The sequence below is a fragment of the Hermetia illucens genome, chromosome 3 (assembly GCF_905115235.1).
Source record: "Hermetia illucens chromosome 3, iHerIll2.2.curated.20191125, whole genome shotgun sequence".
Taxonomy (NCBI): domain Eukaryota; kingdom Metazoa; phylum Arthropoda; class Insecta; order Diptera; family Stratiomyidae; genus Hermetia; species Hermetia illucens.
Genome location: NC_051851.1, coordinates 116,255,560 through 116,278,457, shown reverse-complemented (window position 1 = coordinate 116,278,457; position 22,898 = coordinate 116,255,560). Strand labels below are relative to the sequence as shown.

At 43.1% G+C, this 22,898-nt stretch overlaps 1 protein-coding gene across 6 annotated transcripts in view; it reads right to left on the bottom strand.

Moving 5' to 3' along the window:
- LOC119651094 (cartilage oligomeric matrix protein) overlaps positions 1 to 22,898 on the bottom strand; it is a 213,232-nt gene that overhangs the window by 4,871 nt on the left and 185,463 nt on the right. For 4 of the 6 annotated variants that reach the window (XM_038054447.1, XM_038054448.1, XM_038054449.1 and 1 more), the window contains exons 11-15: positions 14,168 to 14,268; positions 2,274 to 2,379; positions 2,099 to 2,214; positions 1,682 to 2,041; positions 965 to 1,389 (exon numbers count right to left, since the gene is read on the bottom strand). In XM_038054447.1, coding sequence (XP_037910375.1) covers positions 965 to 1,389; positions 1,682 to 2,041; positions 2,099 to 2,214; positions 2,274 to 2,379; positions 14,168 to 14,268 — 1,108 coding nt within the window. Of the gene's footprint in view, positions 1 to 964; positions 1,390 to 1,681; positions 2,042 to 2,098; positions 2,215 to 2,273; positions 2,380 to 14,167; positions 14,269 to 15,103; positions 16,482 to 22,898 lie in introns of those variants that run through there. The other 2 variants (XM_038054451.1, XM_038054452.1) reach the window with 2 other exon arrangements.

The following is a 22,898-nucleotide window of genomic DNA, read 5'->3' as shown; positions in this document are numbered from 1 at the left end:
TGACCGAAGAGAACGCCAATAGTATGTGGATAGGCATATCACACCCTTTTGATGCCAAAATCAAATTTACTTTTGACATGTCGTATATAGTAATGTTGAGGGAAGACGAGTATGTAGGCAAGTTGGTAAATTCGATCATTTCGTAGAAAACATACATACATATTTGTAGAGCACTTCATCAAACAATAACTTCTACTATTCTGTGTCAAAAGATCAGGAGTGTAATACCGCTCTTTGATTATATTACCGAATCAAATATATTAGGTCGGTGCATAATTTCCGCTCGTTTTTTTTTTTGTGAAAGGGAGTTCTATTGAATAAATGTTATTTTTCATGTATGTGATGTTAATGTATTCCTTAAACGTTCCTGGCCCGAGCCAGGGAGGGAAATTTCGACCTTAAGGACATGTCACACTCCAGAGGATCACCAAACTTGGATCAGGATCATTTGAATGCGACGAGAGAACTCGTTAATATAATGGATTATATGTATATATGGAATAGTTTGGAATTTCGGCACGACAACAGCAAGAGTCCTTTTCGTCTTGCATAGTCACGGACGATGAGAAATAGTGCTTGCAGATGAACGTCAACAAAGAAAGTAATGGTTGAGTCAACACAAGCAGCGAACGCTTTGCACTAAAGAAGGTCATATCAACTGGACGTCATTTACTACGAACTACTCCTGGAAAGCCAAACGATTAGTGCCAACCTCTATTGTCAATAACTTCGCCGATATCAAGCAAGGGATCGAAAAGTTCGAATGTTCGGGGAAAGTCATAAATAACTTAAAAGTATACATTATTGGTTAATTAGATGACCTTTTCTTATGAAATTCTGTTTTAAAACTAAAAAAACGTCCGGAAATTATGCCCCAACCTAATATAATAAATAGTTATTTTTGGGAAAGAACTTATACTTCAACCCGACATAATATGGGTATAGAAAATTATTTTCTACTTACATTCCATCGCCGTCAGTATCCAATTGGTCCGGGTTCGCTACTTTAGGACAATTATCCTGACTGTCCTGTATACTATCACGATCCCGATCTATACCACTGTCACAAGCATCACCTATCAAATCGTTATCAACATCACTCTGCGATGGATTCGGAATGAAAGGACAGTTATCGCACACATCTCCAATCTCATCACCGTCCGAATCCAGTTGATTAGAATTAGCAATTTTCGGGCAGTTGTCGAACATATTTTTGATTCCATCGTTGTCGATATCGTCGTCACAGGCATCGCCCAGTCCATCCTTATCAGTGTCCTGTTGATCAGCATTAGGTCGTGTTGGGCAATTGTCACAAGCATCTCCTTGCTTATCACCACCACCAACATCGGAATCAAGTTGATCGGGATTATATACAAGGGGACAATTATCCTATAAAAGTTTCTTTAGAGAATACAATCCAAAACCCAATGTTAAAGTACAAACAGCTATGGAATCAAAACATTTGATACATTTGTTAAACACATATAACTACCCAAGAGGCAATCACAAAACGAACACAATTTTCCTATTGAAATGTATGAATGACTGCAAAGAGATGCCGTGACGAATTTCTAAGTGACGATCACGAAAATGTATTATTTACTTTGTTTTACATTCTATCTATATCTAACATCTCAATTCCACAACATTAAATACAAACCAGACCAATTGGAGTACTTACAGGATCATTGATCACTCCGTCATTATCGGCGTCCGGATCACAAGCATCTCCGATGCCATCTCCATCAGCATCTTCCTGTCCCGAATTCGGCACATTGACACAGTTGTCCATCTTGCATCTGATGTCGGTGCAGTTGAGATTATAGTCGGGCCATCTGTCCAAATCTCGATCGGGAGCACACAACAAGCCATTTCCAGCCCAGCCTACATTGCATTGGCATGTGAATCTGTAACCCCCAATGTGTTTGCACACCGCGTTCTGGTCACATAATGTACCATCGGGGCATGCACCAGGTGCTTGAAAACATCCAAAGGTGCTATTCGCAACAAATCCTCTGTGGCACACACAGTGATAGGATCCCTAAAATGACTCAGATGAAAGTATCGAAATGTTGATTGGGGGGTAGCTAACTCTTACCTCAGTGTTAACACAATCCGAATTTATACCGCACACACTTAAGCCTGAGGCGCATTCATCAATGTCGCGACAAGTCTGCCTGACGTAGTCTGATGCAATATGGGTTGCCTGGAATCCTTGAAAGCAAAAAGCATTTAAAGATGGCCAGAAGAGTTATTGTGTGTATTATAACTACCTTCTGCATGGGTTCCATGAAAACCTGGTGGACATGGCTCGCACTTGAATCCCGGCATCATATTCAAGCATCTAGTCCTTGGGTCACAAGGTTCATACAAATCACACTGAAAGATAAATTCGCTGGTCAAAAATTCTACGGGTAACACACGAGATTGATCCCTGCAGAATTGTTTACAATGATTAAAATTAGATTCAAAATAATAACTTTTGGGGGGTCGGTCACATTCTTTACAAACGTCGGCACAATGCTGAGTGATAACTATGTGGAATATGTTTTGCGGAAATGCAATTGTCGTTCAAATAAATGACGTCAAAACCACTACTAACAACAAGGAATTTGATGACAATGTAGACGAAGATGACGATAATGATATAATTGGAAATAACGATAAGGATTTCATAAATATTGTTGGTGATTGGAGGAAAAATTAAGAAAAATAGCGTGGGGAAATTCACGCTATAGATAATCGTATAATTTATCTTTCGTCATCATCAACGGCGCAACAACCGGTATCCGGTCTAGGCCTGCCTTAATATAGAACTCCAGACATCCCGGTTTTGCCCCGAGGTCCACCAATTCGATATCCCTAAAAGCTGTCTGGCGTCCTGACCTACGCCATCGCTCCATCTTAGGCAGGGTCTGCCTCGTCTTCTTTTTCTATCATAGATATTGCCCTTATAGACTTTCCGGGCTGGATCATCCTCATCCATAAGGATTAAGTGACCCGCCCACCGTAACCTATTGAGCCGGGTTTTATCCACAAGCGGACGGTCATGGTGAAGACGGAACAACGGATTTTGGCTTTGCAGGTGGTAAGCAGCCACAGACTTCGAATTCATCCGCGATTCCGAATAATAAAGTCATAGCCAAAGCATGGTATTTCCGGGCCTAACTTGATTCATGTTCCTCTACGGAGAAATGCGTGGCAGACGTGAGAGAAACTAGAGATCCGATTAGGCTGATTGCCTAGTTGCTCCAGCAAACAAGAGCAGAAAAATCTGGTAGCGTATGCAGAACCAAGTTTTTTTGAACTCTTAACGGGTTGTGATATGAACGCTCAATATATTTGTTGGGAAAATAGAAAATGAGATCCTAGAGGAGAGAAGCTTTTTTACTTTCGAGTACTTCATCTGGCCTCATGAGTGTGAACGTTCCAAGGTCAAGTGAAATAACTGGCCTAGCATTTGTACTTCAAAAATGTTAGAGTTGATTACGGTTTCGCCGGTAAATGTTGTGTCCCAGCTAGAACACCGGTACTTATAATTTAGTAGTACATAAAGCTTCTTGGGAATCCTTGGACGATGGGGGCTCAATTGGAAACTTTGAATGCCGCACTTTTAGAGTGTTTTCAAAAGGTAAGTCCTATTATCGGTGGCAAAGTCGTAAAATGGATCCCTGCTGGGCCAAGAACTGTAAAAGCTCAGAAAGTCTACCAAATGACTTTTGAATCGTGTTTGTAATAGCAATAAGAATGAAGACTGGTTAAACTTGAGAAATTTACAGCCGCTCGCAAAAAAACCGGCACGAGACTACTTCAGAGCGTATTGTGAGAAACTGAAAGGGAAAAGAGCTTTTTAAGCGGCCAGAATCCTTAAGATAGATGTGTCAGTCAATTTGGTTTCCCTTAGATATCTGTACAGAACTTTCTCGAACTCAAGAGTTGTGTCAACGCAGACTCTTAAAAGTACACCATCCGAGAGAACAAATAACCGAGTTTGAGGAAGAGATCTGACAGTTTCTGCAAAGCTTTTATAGTTTTGCAAGGGGAATTGGAACACTGCAAGGGCAGTGGTTTCCAGTGGAGAGTGTTTTGAGCACTTCAAAGTATCTTGCATGAATTACATATATATAGCGATGATAAAGGAGGATATAGATTACCTAGAAGGACCTCTTTTTTAGTACCTATTGCTCTGAGCTATGTGCCCACCTCTTACCAAAATGTTGAGGCAGTCTTTATACCGAAGGCTGGGAAAGATCACATTATTCTTCTGAAATGTTTAAAGAGAGTTGAGAGTTACATCTGTGAAAATGCGCTAAGGTCGCACCTGCTAAATGAAAACCTACATGCTTACCAGCATGAAAATTTTTGTCACGCAACTTTGAAAGGTAACTGCGCAATGGGGGTATTCGCGAACGTCGACGGGGTTTTTCACTATGCGTCTGTCGAAAAATTTTGTAATACTGCCAGAAATCATGATATCAATGATACTTTAACTAAGAAGATCTATAACATACAGTGTTGCTGGAAGCGAAAGAAGTATGGTACTAAAAGATGTAACAAAAAGGTAGCAAAAAGTACTTTTATATGAGCGTACATAGATTCATGCAAAAAGAAAGATTTTCAGATCTGCTGTTGTTGTATTTTGTATCATGTCCATATATTTCGCGCAAGCTGGCTATCAATATTGTGAGTGCACTGTGGAAAACGGTTCTAAGAGAGAGGAGACTGAAGAACACCAAAAAATTTATTCCTAGAAAAATAAACGGATTGTAATTAAAAAACGAAAGAAACGATCTTTGATTTCAATTTTAATCTTATCGGATTGTGAAGGTATTGAATCACATCAGGGCAAATTTTGTTCTCAACAATGCCGCAATGCTTCCCAGAAGTTTTTCTTTTCATGTTCTAACCAATAAATACCAATCACTCTGGTCGCTTTGAAGTCCAAAATTAACCGATGCCTCCCCGTCCTTGATAGTTGCATATAACCCGTTAGTGTTAAACTTCGTGTTGGTTTACCTATAGATACAGCGGTTTGCTTTCTATTAAACCGCAATAGACTATCAAACCTGACTTAGGTTATAACACGCTCTTTCACAAAGGCAGACTGTTTTCCTTGTTACGATGAGCGGTTTTGTTCTGGCCGGGCAACTATGAACTTTGCTACCTACAATACTCTAAAGTCAACCTGCCCTGTGGATATCGCGACATCTTCCTTCAATGACTGAAATGAAATGAATGAATGAAATTATGGGGAAATTTATTGATGTAGGGATAAATTTCAAAAGGTGAAAAACTGGACTAAAAAGTCAACGCTGATGACATGCTAATTGATATTGCTGCGTGCGGCTACCCTGTTAGTTGAAACCTCGAAACGGTATGTAGAAATATACAACGTATCTTTGAATTGACAGTGGTATTGCTATATTTACAAAAAGTAACAAAATGAACGTTACGTTCCAGAGATGAGGGGATAGCCCTTCAGCTCTCTTTTTTTTTTTTTTTTTTTTTTTTTTATGGATGGAGGTGGAAATCTTAGAAAGACGCTGCTGCGCCAGGTTGCAGCAGTGTGTGGGATTCACACCCACTAAAACCACCCCCACTCTTCCGCCCCTCCCCGCGGGACCACCGTGAAGTATTACTTCGCGGAGGAGGCTCTGGTTCGCTATACCAGCTCGTCCATGTCACGTCTCCGTCGCGCCGCCTTCCGAGCTCGATCCAACTCCAGTAGTTTTGTCTGCACCACGGCTACTGCCTCATTTACCGCCATCCAGTTTTCCTCCGACTTCAACATCTCTTCCACCAGGTTGGAGGGCTCGATGTCCGCCCCTAAGATGCTGTTCAACCTCCTTTTCTGCTGTAGAAATCTGGGACAATAGAACATAACGTGCTCCGGGTCTTCGAGTGTAGCACCGCATTCAGGACAGTTGGGAGACTCGTCCAACTCGAAGCGATGCAAGTACTTCCTATAGCCACCGTGTCCCGTAAGGAACTGTGTCAGGTGGTAATTCAATTCTCCGTGCTTTCGGTTGACCCATTTCTCGATGCACGGGATCAATGTATGGGTCCACCTGCCCTTGTCGGAGTTATCCCATCGTTGTTGCCACTTGCCACACAACTCTCTCCTGATGGCTTTTCGGAAATCCGCATTCACCTCGGCTGGATTTGCCTTCCGTTTTTCGTAGAGCCAGTGTGCCTCGCTCGCTAGAAGATCTATAGGGATCATTCCTGCGATAACACACACTGCCTCCGTCGACGCCGTCCTAAATGCGCTGCACACCCTCAGCGCAATTGGCCGGTATGCCGAACATATCTTCCTCCGGTTGACCGCGTGGTTCAACGCTCCCGCCCAGACAGGGGCCGCGTATAGCAGGATCGACCTCACCACTCCCGCGATGAGTAGCCTGCGACTATACTTCGGCCCTCCCACGTTAGGCATCATCCTTGCAAGGGATGAGCTGGCATTTGCTGCCTTTTCTCGCGCATAATCCAAGTGTCCCTTGAAACTCAGCTTGGCATCGATCATCACCCCCAGGTATTTGACAACCGATTTTGAGACGACCTCACGATTACCAACCCGGATGGTAACCGTGTTGTTCTTCCTACGGTTGGTAATGAGGACCGCCTCCGTCTTTTCGTCCGCCAGGTCCAGCTTGGCCATTCGTAACCATGACTTGATGGTATGAATGGCTTCATTTGCATAAAGCTCCACGTCCTCGGGATGCTTTGCAATTGCAATTACCGCCAAGTCGTCCGCAAAACCAATCAGCGTTGTCTCCTCCGGCACGCGAAGGCCAAGCACTCCGTCGTACATTATGTTCCACAGCAGCGGTCCCAATACAGAACCTTGAGGCACACCTGCTGTCACAATGTACTCCTTCGGCCCGTCGTCCGTCTCGTACCAGAGAAGTCTATCCGAAAAGTAACTCTCGATGAGCCGAGCCAAGTAGCTAGGAACACCCAGTTTGGCCAAAACGCCCTTAATCCAGCCCCAGTTGGCTGAGTTAAAAGCATTTTTGACGTCCAGCGTCACCAGAGCACAGCATTTGCCCATGGCCATCGCATTTCGAGCCAATTCCACGACCTTTGCTACTGCATCGACCGTAGAACGGGCTCGCCGAAACCCATATTGCCGCTCTGAAAGACCACCCGCAAGCTCGATGAACGGGAGCAGCCTGTTGTATATCACCCTCTCCAACATCTTCCCCATGGTGTCTAAGAGACAAATAGGGCGATATGAAGAGGGCACGCCGGGTGGTTTTCGAGGCTTCGGTAGCAAGACCAGTTTCTGCCTCTTCCACTGGGCGGGAAACACTCCTTCCGCCATGCACGATTCGAATGTGCTTGCGAACCACCTTGGTCTGGCCTTGACTGCCACCTTCAGAGCCCTGTTCGGAATTCCGTCCAATCCCGGAGCCTTGCTGTCCCCAATACGTCTGCAGATTTCCCAAAGTTCCTCTTCGGTAACATCAGGGATCGAGAAGACGTCCTGCTGAGGTGCCAGTTGGGGTTCTCTTTCGTCCTGCTCCTGCTGCGGGAAAAGAGTTGTAATTATTTGCAACAAGAACCGTGGGCATGTCACCTGAGGTGATTTTCGCCCGCGAATCTTCTTCATTACAACTTGGTAGGCTGTACCCCACGGATTCGTATTAGCCTCCATGCAGAGCTTCTGGTAGCATTCCCGCTTGCTTCTCCGAATGGCCTTCTTAAGGTTGCTTCGCAGATCCCTGTATTCCTCCTCACGCTCCTGGTGCTCCGGCCTTCCTCTTGTCCTGTGGGAAAGTCTCCTCGCTCGGAGACAAGAGGATCTCAAGGCAGCGATCTCCGTGTTCCACCAGTAGTTTGGCCTCTTGCCGTGGTGCAAACGTCGTCGTGGCATCGTAGCGTCGCATGCTTCGGTTACACGCTGAGACAGCTGTGTGACCCTTTCCACCGCTGTTCCATCCGGATCATGGGCTCCCTCCAATGCGGCCAGGAATGTCTCCTCGTCGAAAGCTCCGATAGACCAGCCAACCGCCTTAGCCTTTCCACCTCCAGAGCGTCGTTGACTGCTTCCCCGGTTCCCAATGTGGAGGAAGATGGCCTGGTGGTCACTGTGGGTGTAGTGCTCACTCACTTGCCAAGCCATCCCCCTCACCAGTGAAGTGCTAACAAATGTCAGGTCAACGATCGAACCCGATCCTCTTCCTCGAAAGGTGGGCACGCATCCAACGTTGGCTAGCACGATGTCCAGCTCCGCAAATGATTCCAACAGAATTTGACCTCTTGTGTTCGTCGATCGGCTTCCCCACTCCAGGGCCCACGCGTTGAAATCGCCCGCAATGATTTTAGGGCTGCGGCCTCTAGCATCCAACACCAGACTGTCTAACATCTCCTCATATTGTGCTAAGGTTGCACTAGGAGGAGCGTAGCAGCTGTAAATATGGACACCGTTGACCTTCGTCCTTATAAAACCGGCTGCCGGGGGGGCCATGACTTCCTGAATGGCCTGTCTTCCGCACGCCCAGATTGCGGCGTTGCCAGACGCATCCACCGCCCAAGTCGCACCGCCGTAGTTTCTGTATGGCTCGCAAATAACCGCGACATCGACATTCGACTCTCGAATGGTTTGCGAGAGCAGGTCCTGAGCTGCCTCACAGTGATTGAGATTGATTTGTATCAATCTCATTTTCCTGTGCGGTTCAGCTCCCTCCTATATACCGGACATCTGCTGCTTCCCGCAATATGCCGGCCGTCCACGCCCTCTTTCCCACTACATAACATACACCGTGGATCTCCGGTGCAATCTTTGATGAGGTGGCCCTCTTCCCCACACTTCCTGCAACTCCTCGACCTATCATGCTGGCTAGTGCATGCCGCCGCAAAATGGCCGAAATCGAGGCATCTGAAGCATCTCTTTAGAGAGATTTGTTCCCTGAGCCTGCACACGACCCAACCTACTCTTACCTTGCCCGCGGTAATCAACTTAATAGCTGATTCCGCCGGCAAACTAATAATAGCGGTCTGTGTGCCACCATATGCCTTCTTCATCCTTTTTATGGCACTTTGGTCTATATCGCCAAGGTTGAACTGCTGCTTTAGCGCAGCACAGATGTCCTCCCGTGAGGTGACTTCATCTAGGTCCTTGCACTCAACCACTATCTCCTGTTTCCGAGCCCTTACCTCAGCTTCCTCTCCAAGTACACTTTCCACCTTCCCGCGGAAGTTATCGGCCGACTTGTCGGCGGATTTACTTAACTCCAGCATCAGATCCCCTTTCTGTGTTCGCCTAATACGGCTCACATTATCCCCCAAATCCTTCAATTCCGGGTCTGACTTCACCTTTCGGAGGATGTCGGCATAGGACATATTTCCCTTCTTGGAAATAATTATTATTTCCGGGCGGAGCTTCTTTTTGTCCTTTTTCCTCTTGTTGCTCACCTTAGTCCATTGTTCGGGCCTCCGGGCGTTGGTTTCTTCCACTTTTGTAGGTGTTGTGGCTGCAATCGTGAGATTACCGACTTTCGCGGGTACTCTCGCCGACTCCGCCTTCTTTGGTGAAGAGGCTTTTTTCTTCTTCGGGGCTTGCTGTGGTCCAAGAGGCTCGCTGGTACCGTCTCTAGCCCGTTTTCCTGTCTTCCCGCCTGCTTTATCACGGGGAGGCGTCACCTGCGTTTCCCTTGTGACCTTGCCAACTGACGCTTGGGAATTCTTTTCTTCGAGTGCCCTGATATAAGACAATTTAATGCCTCTTATCAAGGCTCGAATATTTTGATGGATATTCCGCCTCTCCTTGATGAACTCACACAGTTCATTTATTCGTTCCCCAAGTGTAACGAACGCCATTCCGGTATGTTCCCGTTTGCTTTCGCGCCTTGCGCCACAAGGAATGATCTCGATTAAGGGACTATTCGTATTTCTTTCAGAGTCCCGCGACGAATCTCGACTACCAAAAAGAACCATTGTTCTCGGTGGTGATCTCCCAAGCTTCGAACTCCTCCTAAAGGGATCCGGTGTGGACCTAATTTCCACTCCACCATTATCTCTTGTAGCATTAGATGCCACAGTAGCCAAGTTTCCCACTACTGAGGCACTGCGGTCGTTGGATATCGACGGCCGGGAGCCCGCTTGCTCACTCCCAAAAACCGCCGGCACTGGGTTTCCGAAGCCCTGCACCGTAAAAAAACTACTTTTCTCCTCTTCCATATTTGGTTTAATTTCTGGGTGTCCTTCCCATAGCCAATTTTTATCCACGGGTGGGCGTTTACTTCCCACCTACCCGGCCTGCGCATAAGCATGCCCATACACGCACATCTCCGGATGCGTGCATATGCATGCCCATGACACATTCGCCGAGCATTCCCTTATCCGCACGAAGGGACGCGCCTGATGGGAGATTTGGCAACTCCGCACAGGCCCTTCAGCTCTCTGAAAAATTATGTATCTAGGAGTTATTCTAGATAATAAGCGTTCCTGTAAAGATGAAGCGACCTATCATAGTCTATGGGTTGCGTAAGCCAATCTTTGCTTCGACATTTGGAATAAGACCTCATGTAGTAATATGGATATATGCTACTGTCATTGGGTCCATGTGGGGTTAATGTGAAACAAAGGAGTTTTCACCATCAACTAACCTAGCCTAGCATAAACTGGGACGCTCTAGAAGAATATGAGTCGTTATCTTTTTATATTTTCTTCAACGATGTGCCCCCTGTAGTGCAGAGGACGCTATAGCAAAAGAGTGATCATTTTCCCCATGCTGTAACCACCATTTGGAGTGCCAGTAGGGTAATGCCTTTATCAAAGTATTGAAGCAAGCTCCTCACAAAGCGGAACTTGAATATTGCTAGACACATTTTCTGCTAGAACCAAACAAACATACAGCAAAGTTTATGTTGTCAAAAAGCAGGATGACCTACAGAAGGATATATGTTCAAAATACAACAAGATGATAGGGAACAATTTCTATGTGAGTACCTCGCTTGTGGGCGCATCAGGCATCAGATTTTTGGTGTTTATGTATTCCAGTAGCATTGGCTAGCATCACGTCCATTAATTCTGGGATACATAAACAAATTTGAGATCTTCCGTTACAATGGATCACTACGGTCTGAGTGCTCAGAGTGTTGTGGCACCCCCTCTGGGGTGGCTGCCTTTAAATGTTAGGTGGTTAGTACTCACACACGAAATTTCGTTCACTTCTTTTGGCCATCCATTGGCTCTACATACCACCAACTCTTAGGCTATGAGGGATATTTCACTTTAGTTCGTTGATATTTTTTCGGAGTTTTAATTTAAATTTTGTTCTTAGTGTATGTACCTACAAAACAAAATATGCCCATTTAGCTGGGATTTAAGTTTGAAGATTATAGCAATTTTTATCGCCTTGTCATCGGCAAATTGCCTTCATCCAGATGGAGCAGGCGCGAGATACCTTGAGCTGCACATCAATGAAGGCAAGACAAAGTATATGGTGGCAACGTCAGCAACAAAAACCAACCAACCAACGACAACAACATCAAACCGCAAAGATAGGAGACTACAACTTTGAGACCGTTGATAATTTCTCCTATCTGGGGTCGACAATCACAACCGATAACAGCTACGATGATGAAATCCGCGCACGGCTGTTGGCAGCCAACAGAGCCTATTTCAGCTTACAAAAATTGTTCCGCTCGAAACGTCTCACAATAGGGTCAAAGCTCCTACTGTACAAGACAATGATCTTGCCAGTCCTCATGTATTCCTCGGAGACTTGGGTTCTTAGCAAGAAGAATTGCAAACTCTTGACCGGGTTCGAGAAAAGAATCCTTCGAAGAATTGTTGGCCCCCTACATGAGGATGGACGATTCCGTAGCCTACATAATGAAGAAATCTATGAGCGATACCATGACCGCCAGGTTGTTGATAAAATCCGGCTTAATAGGTCACGGTGGTCTGGTCATTTAATCCGTATGGATGAGGATTATGCAGCCCGCAAAGTCTATAAGGGTAATATCTATGCTAGGAAAAGAAGACGAGGCAGACCCTTCCTGAGATGGAGCGATGAGGTAGCCAAACAGCTTTTAGGGTATCGAATTGGTGGATATCGGCGCGAAACCGGGATACTGGTTGTTGCGCCGTTGATGATGATGTCATCGGCAGCACACTATTCGAGCACATTACCTGCTACTAGATCAGTTGGTTTCGAGTAAACGATAACACCGATACTGAGAATCTAATTAGATAAACCATATCGGGATTAGTTGCTTTATGAAAATATGTAATAAAAGAGGTGTTCACACCGGCCTCGAAAGGCCCGGAATGACAAATAGCAGAATCGTATACCATTCGTTGAAGTTCTATTTCTTCCGGATGACATATTAAGCTAACGCAACAGGTAAACGGACGGGCTGCTGGATGGAACACACCTTGTTTATTTCTATAGTAAGTCGGTTCATTCTTTTCAATCGGCCTGGTGGTGAACTAACGAGAACGCGAAGGCGGGAACGATTCTCAAACTAACGTAATTAGCTACCAAAAGATTAGAAGGTGCATTATTCCAGTGGAGGAGGGAGCTAGTAGTATGAAAGCTAGTAGCATCTTGGAAGGAAACAGTTTTCGTGGTTAAAAAGCGGAGCCGCCAGCGAACTCCAGATCAACACTCCCTTCTCGGGAAAAACGTTGTCGAAATCTGTAGCCGGGCGGAAACGCAAGTTATCCCATCGGAGAGGATGAACTTTATCCAAAAGACAAAGGCAAGAGAGGAAAGGCTACTCAAAAAGTAAATGCCGGTCTTATAGAAAACGAAGGTTGCTACCATCGACCAGCGAAACATCTCTATGGATGTCAAAAATGGCATAATAGAGATGGAGCAACTCTTGAGTATTGCCACACCACAGCGAAACTCCTCAAAAAACCCCGATGAGGAGCGGGGGAATTCTTAGCTGCGCAAAACGCGGGAACTTTAACCCGCTTTAGGGGGAAAAGATGTTCAATAAAAGTGGACGGAAAGAGTGACTGGACTATAGTAAAGTAAGGTACGACGACAACAGCGGCTATAGAAAAAGAAAAGGGACGAACTATGGTCAGAGACCATTTTCATCAAGCGAACAAAGGGCAACAAAGCCAATTCAGAAGACACTGGGGTAGATATCAAAGCTATACAATGAACTCGAACAAGTGATATACCAATTTAACTTGTGTCGGAGACTAATAAGAAGAATTGGTTCAACAGGGCAGTCCAGAGCATGTTAGGCAGTAAGCAGTAGTCTCCAGCATCCATCTAGCATCCATGCGCATCCTCGAAGTAACGGATCCACATAGACTATCTCGCGAACAAAGTATAGGAGTATCTGGGTAAATGTGGGCAACCTCAAGGTGGGAGTTTTATTCACTAACTGCAGAGGGCACAAATTGACCATTGTCACCGTTCCTGAAAAGACAACGAGCCAACTTTTTTATTGCGGCAAAGTAAAGATGGGATCGCCTGCAGGATAAGGCGAGAGCAGTTACGACCCACTGCTTTAAGAGCTCGGCCTACGGGCACATAGTTGGGACCTGCAAAGGGCAGGAGCACTTTATTTTACAAGTGTAGCGAACTCAGGCGCAAATCGAACGGGCCTCTGAAAAATTGCTATGGTTGGATTGCGGTCGGCAGAAAAAAGATGTGACTCATGTTTCCGGTTCCGGGCGGTGCCAGGTATTTAAGGAAGAGTTGCAAAAATTGAAAACGTGGGTACCATAATTCACATCTGGCAAGCGAACATACATAAGAGTCCGAGGGCTCACGATATCTACTTTGGAAGTTGGTCTAAGGGAGAAGAACCCCCGTTTTGGTGAAAGAACACTTCAAGAATAAATGTTTAGAATTTCAAATTGATATTTTTCAATAAAAAATATCCGAACTTTGGTGACAAACGGTCGAAACTCGGTAAACCCATATTTTTGTCCAAATCGAAATTCATGCATACTCGAAACGAATATAAATGTTTTGGTACTTCAATTTCCAGTGTTGCCTGTTCACTCCTTCCAACAACAAAGTATTTTAGTTTCCAATTGATTAAGGGCCAAGCGCAGCTTCCATGTTATCTTGAAATTTCAACTTTAAACCTTTATAAATAAGTAGTTAACACTTTAATTTCGATGGCGAAGATAGTGAACCTATTTGTTTTCTACAAGGTTTTGTAGAAGAACTAATCCAAATACTTACTTCGTCAATATCTCTGCAGTTTGTTCCGTTTCCAGAAAACCCTGGCGGGCATGAATGGCACCGATAGAACGGTGGAGATGTCGTTTGTACGCACTCAACACCTAAAATAGTGAAATAATTGAATTTCTATTTAAATGCAAATTCCAATGTAACACTTATTCATATTTATAAATTAGTAGCAGTAAATATATATATTCCAATTCAACTAGAACTGTAGTGTAAATTATATGATACTCTATACAAACTAGCGAATACAACAACCGTGTGCTTAATCAGCATGTATCTGAGCACATATGTTGCCGGCCCGAAGAACGTTCATGAGTAGCTGCAACATTGCTGCTGGGGCTATAGCGCAACAATGCTCACAGTGTAGGCCACAGTAATCGCCCACTTAAGGGTGACTTATGCCGTATTTTTACTCCACGAACTAAAGGCAATAAATTCTTAGGATTTCCACCGCACAAAACAATCCTTACAGTCAGTTTTAATGAAAATTGCGTGTTAATTTTACTCCGCGTTTATCATGCACGTTACTACGCAGTCAAAGCGACATTTCAGCCATTTATTAAGAAGGAAAGGCGTGAAAGTGGGAAAGTGCGAGAAAGTGCATAGAGTAGTGCAGAATGCGATAGAGATTATGTAGGCAGCATGCGTGCTCGGAACGTAGATATGTTCCTGCAAGAAGGTAAGAATGATTCGATGACCGTTAAACCACCATTATCAATACCTCCGTCGTTCTAAATTAAATGAATGAATAATGAAAAATATTGGAGACAAGCAACACCGAAACCTTAAGCCAAACGTACATTTAAATACTTTCACCCAATGCGCCATGTAAACTACAGAACCCATTCAATTTTGGAAGAGAAATAAAAATGGTAACATACCTATGCCTTTCGTTTTCGAATCGAAGCAAGTTTTTGGGTATTCGCAAAATAAAACGAAATCTCCTCCTCCGAAAGTGTTTTTATTTCTGAATGTGCTTCAAGTGTTTGTTTATAAAAAGGTCATGCGTTACGTAATTTTCAACCAGGATTTAATCTAATTTGCTTCTACAACGGCTTCCACTCCAGAGCGACCGGTGGTGCTCTCACAGGCAATGTTTATTGTTGCGCGAAAGGATTCAAACTTTCAAATTTTGTACATTGATTTGAATTGCAAGTTTAACGGTTTAGTAAACATAAATTTAAAGAGTTTATCCTAATCCTACGTAGATTCTTATTACTAGAAGTGCAAGAGGTTATAGAGGAGGAACAGCAATAAGGGTGCATAGACGCGAAGTGAGAGGTTGCGGGAGTCGGGACCCTGAACTTATTGGCGGCGCTCGTAAAATCGTCATTTGATCTCGCATCGGTTTCAATTAAAATATGTTGGAGTCAATAAAAGTTTCAACATTCCATATAAGTGAGAGTTTATTCGACATAAATTAAGCGATGACTGCAGTTGGGTCGATTACGTATTGCAGTATCTTCCGAAAACAACGTTTTTTGCAGCTCGTAAAACTTGCTCTGAGGAGAAATACATTTTCGAGTCAAAAAGGTCCTTAACTGACTCATAACTTCTAATTGTATCGTTAATTGGACGGGCGTCCAGATAAAGAAAAGACTTTAGCGCGGAATTCTCTGTGCGGATGCTCTCGAGTTGATAATGGAAGGCAATAAAGTGCATCACGCACTCCAGGACGCAGGCTCCCAGGTCCAAAGGTAGCGCATTCGTGCAAAGATCGCGGTGAGATATGGCCAATAAACATGTGAACGTGGATTTTTGAAGGGAACGTGTTTCGCCTGCGCTTATTGCTGCTCGGTTATGTTACAGAAATATTTGTTTTCATTGGACAGCCAAAGATAATTTGTAAATAATTTTATTGGGATCGAAGAGCTGGAGCGATGTCGGGCTGCGCACTGCACGTGTGGGAACTCCGATAAAACTTTACCGATGTCGCCAAAAAAGATGAAATACGTTACATGAAACGCCGTTTTGGGCTGTCGCCTGATATCGCTTTCTCTTCTCTTATCATTAATTTATTACAGCTTACTTTGTACAATTTATCTCGAGTGTGGACTTTATTAATTAGTGGTTCATATAAAAAGTAGAAAACTGTTTGTTCCTTCAACTGATTCTATATTTTTCATTATTCATAGATGGAATTCTTGAACTGGGTGATTTCGTTCTTTCGAAAATTTTTCGAAAATATTCAAAAAGTAATCAAACATTTAAGTTTAGGCCGTCGTAACACTGTACTTCCGTGACGTGTATTGTCTTTGATAATGATGGATATTTTGCGATGGTAGTATTATGCTTGCTGCAGGAATGGCTGTACAATGGAGGAAGGAGGAGGATTATAAATTAATATCTAAGCTGTTGTTTTTTGTATGGTTAGGCTTACGTGGATATCATCATCAAGTTAGCTAGCTTCCGCATTTTAGGCTGATTACGTAACGTCCCTCAGCACCTCAAGTTTATAACCTAAACGATCTAACACGAAGGCAACGCACTCCGTAGACACTTGTATTTAGAATCATTCAATTCGGGAGGCAGTGATTACCATCGGAATAGCTTTGTGATATTTAGTAGACTTTTTCTCATGAGCTTGCTCTATTCAGCCGCTTGATGCAATGATGCCATTATTGCCCCGCGATTTCACGACGTGCGTAAAATTTTGCTTCTTTATTTTCATGATTGATCGTATTCCCTTTCCCTACTACTATTATTCAATCTCCAATTTCCGGGATCCTATCCTGGCTTCATATCAATAAAATTGTCGCATTTTATATATTCATTTAAATTTTATTTTCAAATTTGACCTTTTTTCTTGAGTAATTATCATCGCAATGCTTTGTACTTTAGAATGTTCGCATGCAATCAAATGCATTTCTATCTACCAGATCGACGCCGCAATACAGAAACTCTTGAGTATGTACATAATATGGTTAAATTGGGATATGAGTCCATATCTACTCTCACTCTCACTTATTCGGCCCATGGACCCCTTGTTTTGGGTATAGCATCCAAGCATTTAAAAAGTGGAAATAACGGCTAACGGCTTCGTCCAAAACAGTGGCAATTTATCAGACCCTGTCTCACCTCTACCCTTTGAGCAGCGTGATCAAAAATATTATGGAAAACCCGACGAGGGTTCCAATTATGTCCAAATTAAAACCGCCAGTACTATAAGCCTAACCTAAGCTAAAGCTGAATTTTTGTTGGGGATATGAGGAATCCTAAGTCCACATCTAGTTATCTTGTTAAGCTACAAATGCATTGGTCAAACAGTGGACTGCAAGGTAGACTGATAGCTATCTGGGAGCCGTCCTACCACTCTCCGGGGTTGATTTCTTGCTTCTCTTGTCTATCAAGACCCTACTAATAAAAAGCCCCCACGCATCCACACGGGGGAATCGAAAAACAACTCCCCAATTCAAGGTGATATTTGAACCGTGCCTATTGAATAATTTGCAGTCACCACACTGCCCAAATCATTTCCGAAGTAAATACGCACTCGTGAGCAGCAGGAAATCATAATGTAAATGCAAAAGGGGTGATGTGCAGGAATCAAGTTCCAGACTGCACGACTGCGATGGAGGAGACGACGGAATGACTTAAGATCCCAGTCGATAAATTGTCAGGCGAAAAGGGGGCAGAACTGTTGACAGATCCGGCGGATGATATACTAAGAGCACACATGGTGGCAGTCTACTTTTTTAAAGCCGCAGCGATGAAACGGCGAAACTTCGGGATTTCTTAACCGTTCGGGATAGAAATCTTCACAGGCAGCTTTCGAGAGCCTTTAGAAGCAAGGTGAAGGGCAGAGGCAAACTCCTAAAAATCGGGGTAGATGACAGATGCCTAAAGGTAACTAAGTAAGTACAGATTCGTCAACAACGCTAAACATGAGTACAGAGAAAAACCGAGGAAACATACTCCGTAGACCACATCGAGTGAAGAGATGCCCGAAGAAATCTCGGATGTCATAGAGGCCTAAAGGGCACAATCGAGCAGGCAAGTGTACCTCCTATCTATTTAGGAGGAGAAGCTCGACGACCTAAACCTGGATTTTCCAGCTTTCAAGGTGGGCAGGGAGATATACATCGCATGAAAAGGAAGGTCCAACATTGAAGAAGTGTTCCAAGCAATCATGGGGCCATGTCCAGCACTATGACAGCCCAAGTAAACCTCCACTATGCAAAAGCTACACTGCAGGAATGGCAAGAACAATTTCCCAGTCCAATATTGGAATATTTCTGGCTCGAAAATGCCGTATCGGGAGCAAATTCAAGGTCTGCGAGGAGAATTCCTTTTGCAAAAAAAAACAAGAGCTTGCATCATTCTTAAACCCGATTTAAAATATATATGTCTCTCAGAGTGAAGTTGGAGCCGGGCCACTCCACGGACTCCATCGGGCATAGTCGTTAGGTTGATTAAGTTATGTAGGAGGAAGGCGCTGTTTCAAAGGGGTCTAATGATTTCTTCTACATGATAAGGGGGAGTATTGCCTTGGGATATATACCGCAGGTATGGAGCCGGTCAAAATTGGTATTTGTTCTGAAAACGACCAAAAAGGATCCTTTTCTCTCTAAATCTTTTAGACCTGGCGTCGTTGATAATCAAAACAGTGACGAAGGTCTTAAACAATTACATTAGAATTTACGTTCTAATGTGTAATCACTTACATCCATGTCAACATGCTTACCGTGCAGGACGGTCAATAGAAACTGTCCCATATAATATAAGTGTAATTTCGCGGTATTTTTAGCGATTAAACTATTTGAAATAATTAAGACTTGCCTTTTTTATTCGCTAGTCAAAATTTTTACGCTTGCAAACACCAATATTCCGGGCAGACTTGTTAGCACTGAATTATCGGAATTTGCAAGCTTAATAAATATTACTAGCAAATAAAAAGTCTTAATTATTTTAAATGTCCCATATCAGCTGACGGATATATTATGCGATACTACACAATTCGAAGAAATAGCATTGTGTGTGTTTTTGGATGTAGAAGAAGCTTTCGAAAACATATGATTTGCAAAGATGTGAGATGTCTTAATCTGCAAGGGTTCGAGACACTCTGGCTTTTTGGATAGGCAGAATGTTAGCGAACAGGCGAGTTGGAGTGGCAGTACAAATTCGTATCTCATGATCAATATTCAAGGTTTTATCTATGGTCGCTATAGTAATTGATGAAATCTTACAAGAGCTAACAAAAGGACGAAATTGAATTAATCTATAGTGAAGAATAGAACAACCAATGTGACAAAATCCAAATTGGATTGAGGTGCAGGAAGGCGGGGTTGCACATAAATACAGGCAAGGTCACCATAATACTATTCTCTAGCAAGCGCCAGCTAGATCAAATGAGAACTATTAAATTACATTAGATTACAAGGCATTGGGTTTAAACGAGATTCAGAAGTCAACGATTTCGGAGTTAAACCTACTCTGGAACATACGTGTTAGAAATATATGTCGGAAATTCACGAGAGCTTTGATGACATTCAGATAAATAGCAAGAAAAAATTGTAGATGCAACCAGGAAAATGGCCAATCTGGCATCAAACTCAGCACAACAGCCGGAGAGTTACACAAACTTCAAACACGGGGTTATTTGTATATCACTGGGACAATGAGGACATGCCTAACAGAGCTCCTGGAGGTCCTTGTGAGATTCACTTCTCTTCATCTTCATATTCATATGCAACAAAGGCGGCAGTCTTCAGGATGTCCAGGGGTATCATTTTGGCAAAGAAATTGAAACACGATGATTTTTAACCTTATTAAAATCGGTTCAATGTCTGTCTGTCTGTCTGTCACAGGCACTTTTCTCAGAAACGGCTATACCGATTGGCACGAAATTTGGTGAGAAAGTGGGAACTGTGGACCCCCAGATATGCAGTGAGTGACATACTCCTACGTTGAAATTTAGGGAGGGTCCCCATACATGTAAAAGGGGGGTGTACAATTTTTTTTTACCAAATATAGTCCTGTGGGGTATCAAATAAAAGGTCTCTATTAGTACTTTCCAAAGCCGGCCTTAGTTTTAAGATTCGTTAAAAAAGCGGGGAGTGGAAGGGGTGCAAAGTGATGATTTCTTTAACGGACCCATTCTCAGAAACTCCCCAACCGAAAAATCTGAAAAAAATCATGAAGTTGCCTATGGTGCCCAGGCCTCAAAATACTCTCCATATCGATATCTATTCAAATTAAGCTAATAATAGTATATTACCATATTTTTGGGAAAATTGAGTAAAACCCCCTTTAGGTTTATCTCAGTGTTATAAAAGTTGGTAGTAACATAAAATATAATATGAATCATATTTCCTCTAAGTTTGATCAAAATCATACCTTTAGTAACAAAGTTACAGTAGCTTAAAATTGTCTTTACCATGTAAATTTACAACTCGAAGTACTAAATCTGACATGCTAAATGCATATTCTTAACGGGCTACGTACAAATGGGATAGTTCTACACTCAAATATACTCACAGAAGAAGCAAACAAAACCTTTCATACCTGAAGCCCCCCCGCTTCCGGTTTCCCGACTTGTTTATTTGATATGACCAGTTGAGAATATGATGGGAAAGCGGTGAAACAAAGAATAGCGGATAAATCTTAGTTTCATTCATTATCTGGTCTTTGTTCCGTTCATTATCTGGCATTGGGGAGAATCGCTGAGCAAGCAGTCATATTGAGCATGACGTGAAGTAGAGGGTCGCCAACTCGACACTTCCGGAAGTTATTCCTCAGTTGCGCAATTTTATTCTATCAAAGATCTGATGCAGTCGCGAGGTTTTCAAATCCCGTTGTTTCGGCCGGCTTTTTTTCGCTTACCATCGACTTTGATCTTCAGACCAATCTTAGCAAGTGAACTCTTGTTAGCCTAAATTACATATACATCATCGAAGACACCTTTCTTGCAATTTTTCCACAAACGGTGCAACCCCCATATTGGTTGTGGTCATAATCGTTTCCGATGTGATCAAGGCATGTAGTCTTATTAGCCAAAAGCAACAGCTTCGTTTTCATTATCACGATACGCCGTTCATTGTTTTTTATAATTGACCAACACTCAGGATCATAGAGGGCGATAGAGCGGACGACATTGCGGTAAATTTTAGATTTGAGATGTTCGTTGATAAGCCGATCACAAAGAACGGCAGTTGTTGAGCGCCAGTTATCCAGGTTGGTTTAATGCGTTAAGCAATTTCTCCATTGGCTGATAGCGTTAACCCCGGTCAACAAAAATTCAGTTTTATTTAGATTCAATCAGAAACCGTGTTGCCTGAGGCAATCATTCTATTTTTGGACAAGTTGCTTCAGATCGTTTTTGTTATGTGACGTCAGGAAAACATTATCTGCATTATCTGTAGGGCGCTGGACGTTGGAAGTCCCATAACAAGAACAAACAGGTGTGGTGAAAGAGTGGGTCAAACGCTTTATCCAGATCCAGAAATGCAATGTAAAGAGGGCGATACTTTTCCTAGTGTTGCTCCAGGAGTAACCGCGCAGCATCTCCTGCATTAGTAGTTCCAAGCTCTTGACAACTTAGTTCATGGTTATTTCACGAATACGGTTGTCAAAAATGCGTTTAAAAATCTTTATGGTATGAAACAGCAACCGGATCGGACTGTAATTTGAACATTCTGCTGGACTAAAATATTCTCGCAATCTATTCGTCGCGGCTCGTCGGTCGGTAAGCAAAGTACCTTTCTTGTCATTAACACAAGGGAAGTGTTTGATATCTTGTGTGCGTTCGTGTTGGCTTTTGGCAAGTCGATGCAGATCTCTCTTACCATCCCGACTATACAGTTTATCATAAGGATCTTTGTAATGGACCTTTTGAGTGACAGCGATCACTTTCTTTGCTTGCCGGTTGCATGTCTATCCCTCTGTTTGTCAATCTGTAACACGCAATTTTCTCGGTAGCGTTTGGTACGAACGTTGGAACTGTGAATGCATGCATTCAGTGAGTAATATAGTTTTGCGTTGACTTTAAGAGGGGTTCCAATATATCACATTAATGTGAGTAGTGTGGTATGCTAAATGCTAAATTAAAAGCTGCGTGTAAATGAGACAGTTCTATACTCAAATGTTCTTACAGAAGAAATACACAAAAACTTCCGTACTTGAAGGGCCGAGTTTCCGATTTTTGACTTGTTTAGCTTCCTGTGCTTTCAATAGATTCTCTGTAAAATTCCCCCAGTTACTTTTTGAGATTCTTTGCAATCTCAATGCTTCATCTTTAAGAGAGGAGAAGTTTTTTACATGATATGAGGTGGACTAAAAATCTAAAAGGAGCGTGACGTGCAACCGCATTCTAACGCAACACTTCAGTGCACTTAGGTATTGGTGCATCTGCGTAGCCAATTCTTACACTTTTCGTTTTGTGGGATACCTCTCCCCTCGTGGTTGACAATATTCAACCCAACTTAATGATTTTTTTCTAAAGAAAAAAAAAAGAATGAGTAATGCGAATCTGACGCCAAATGCCACAGAACATGAACGTGATAGTATGGAAAAGAGTTGACCATACCATCGGCAGCAACCAATTTTTCCCGCAGTCGATCTCATTGGTCATATTTAATTTTCAATTTCAGCGTGAAAAATTGGAACTATTGATTAATGAACCAAGGAAAACAATAAATTCCTGGAGCTTATTCAGAAAACAGCGCTTCTTTGCTTAAGCGATGAAAATCACTTGATGTGGCCATAGCAGCCAATTGCCCTACGGAGT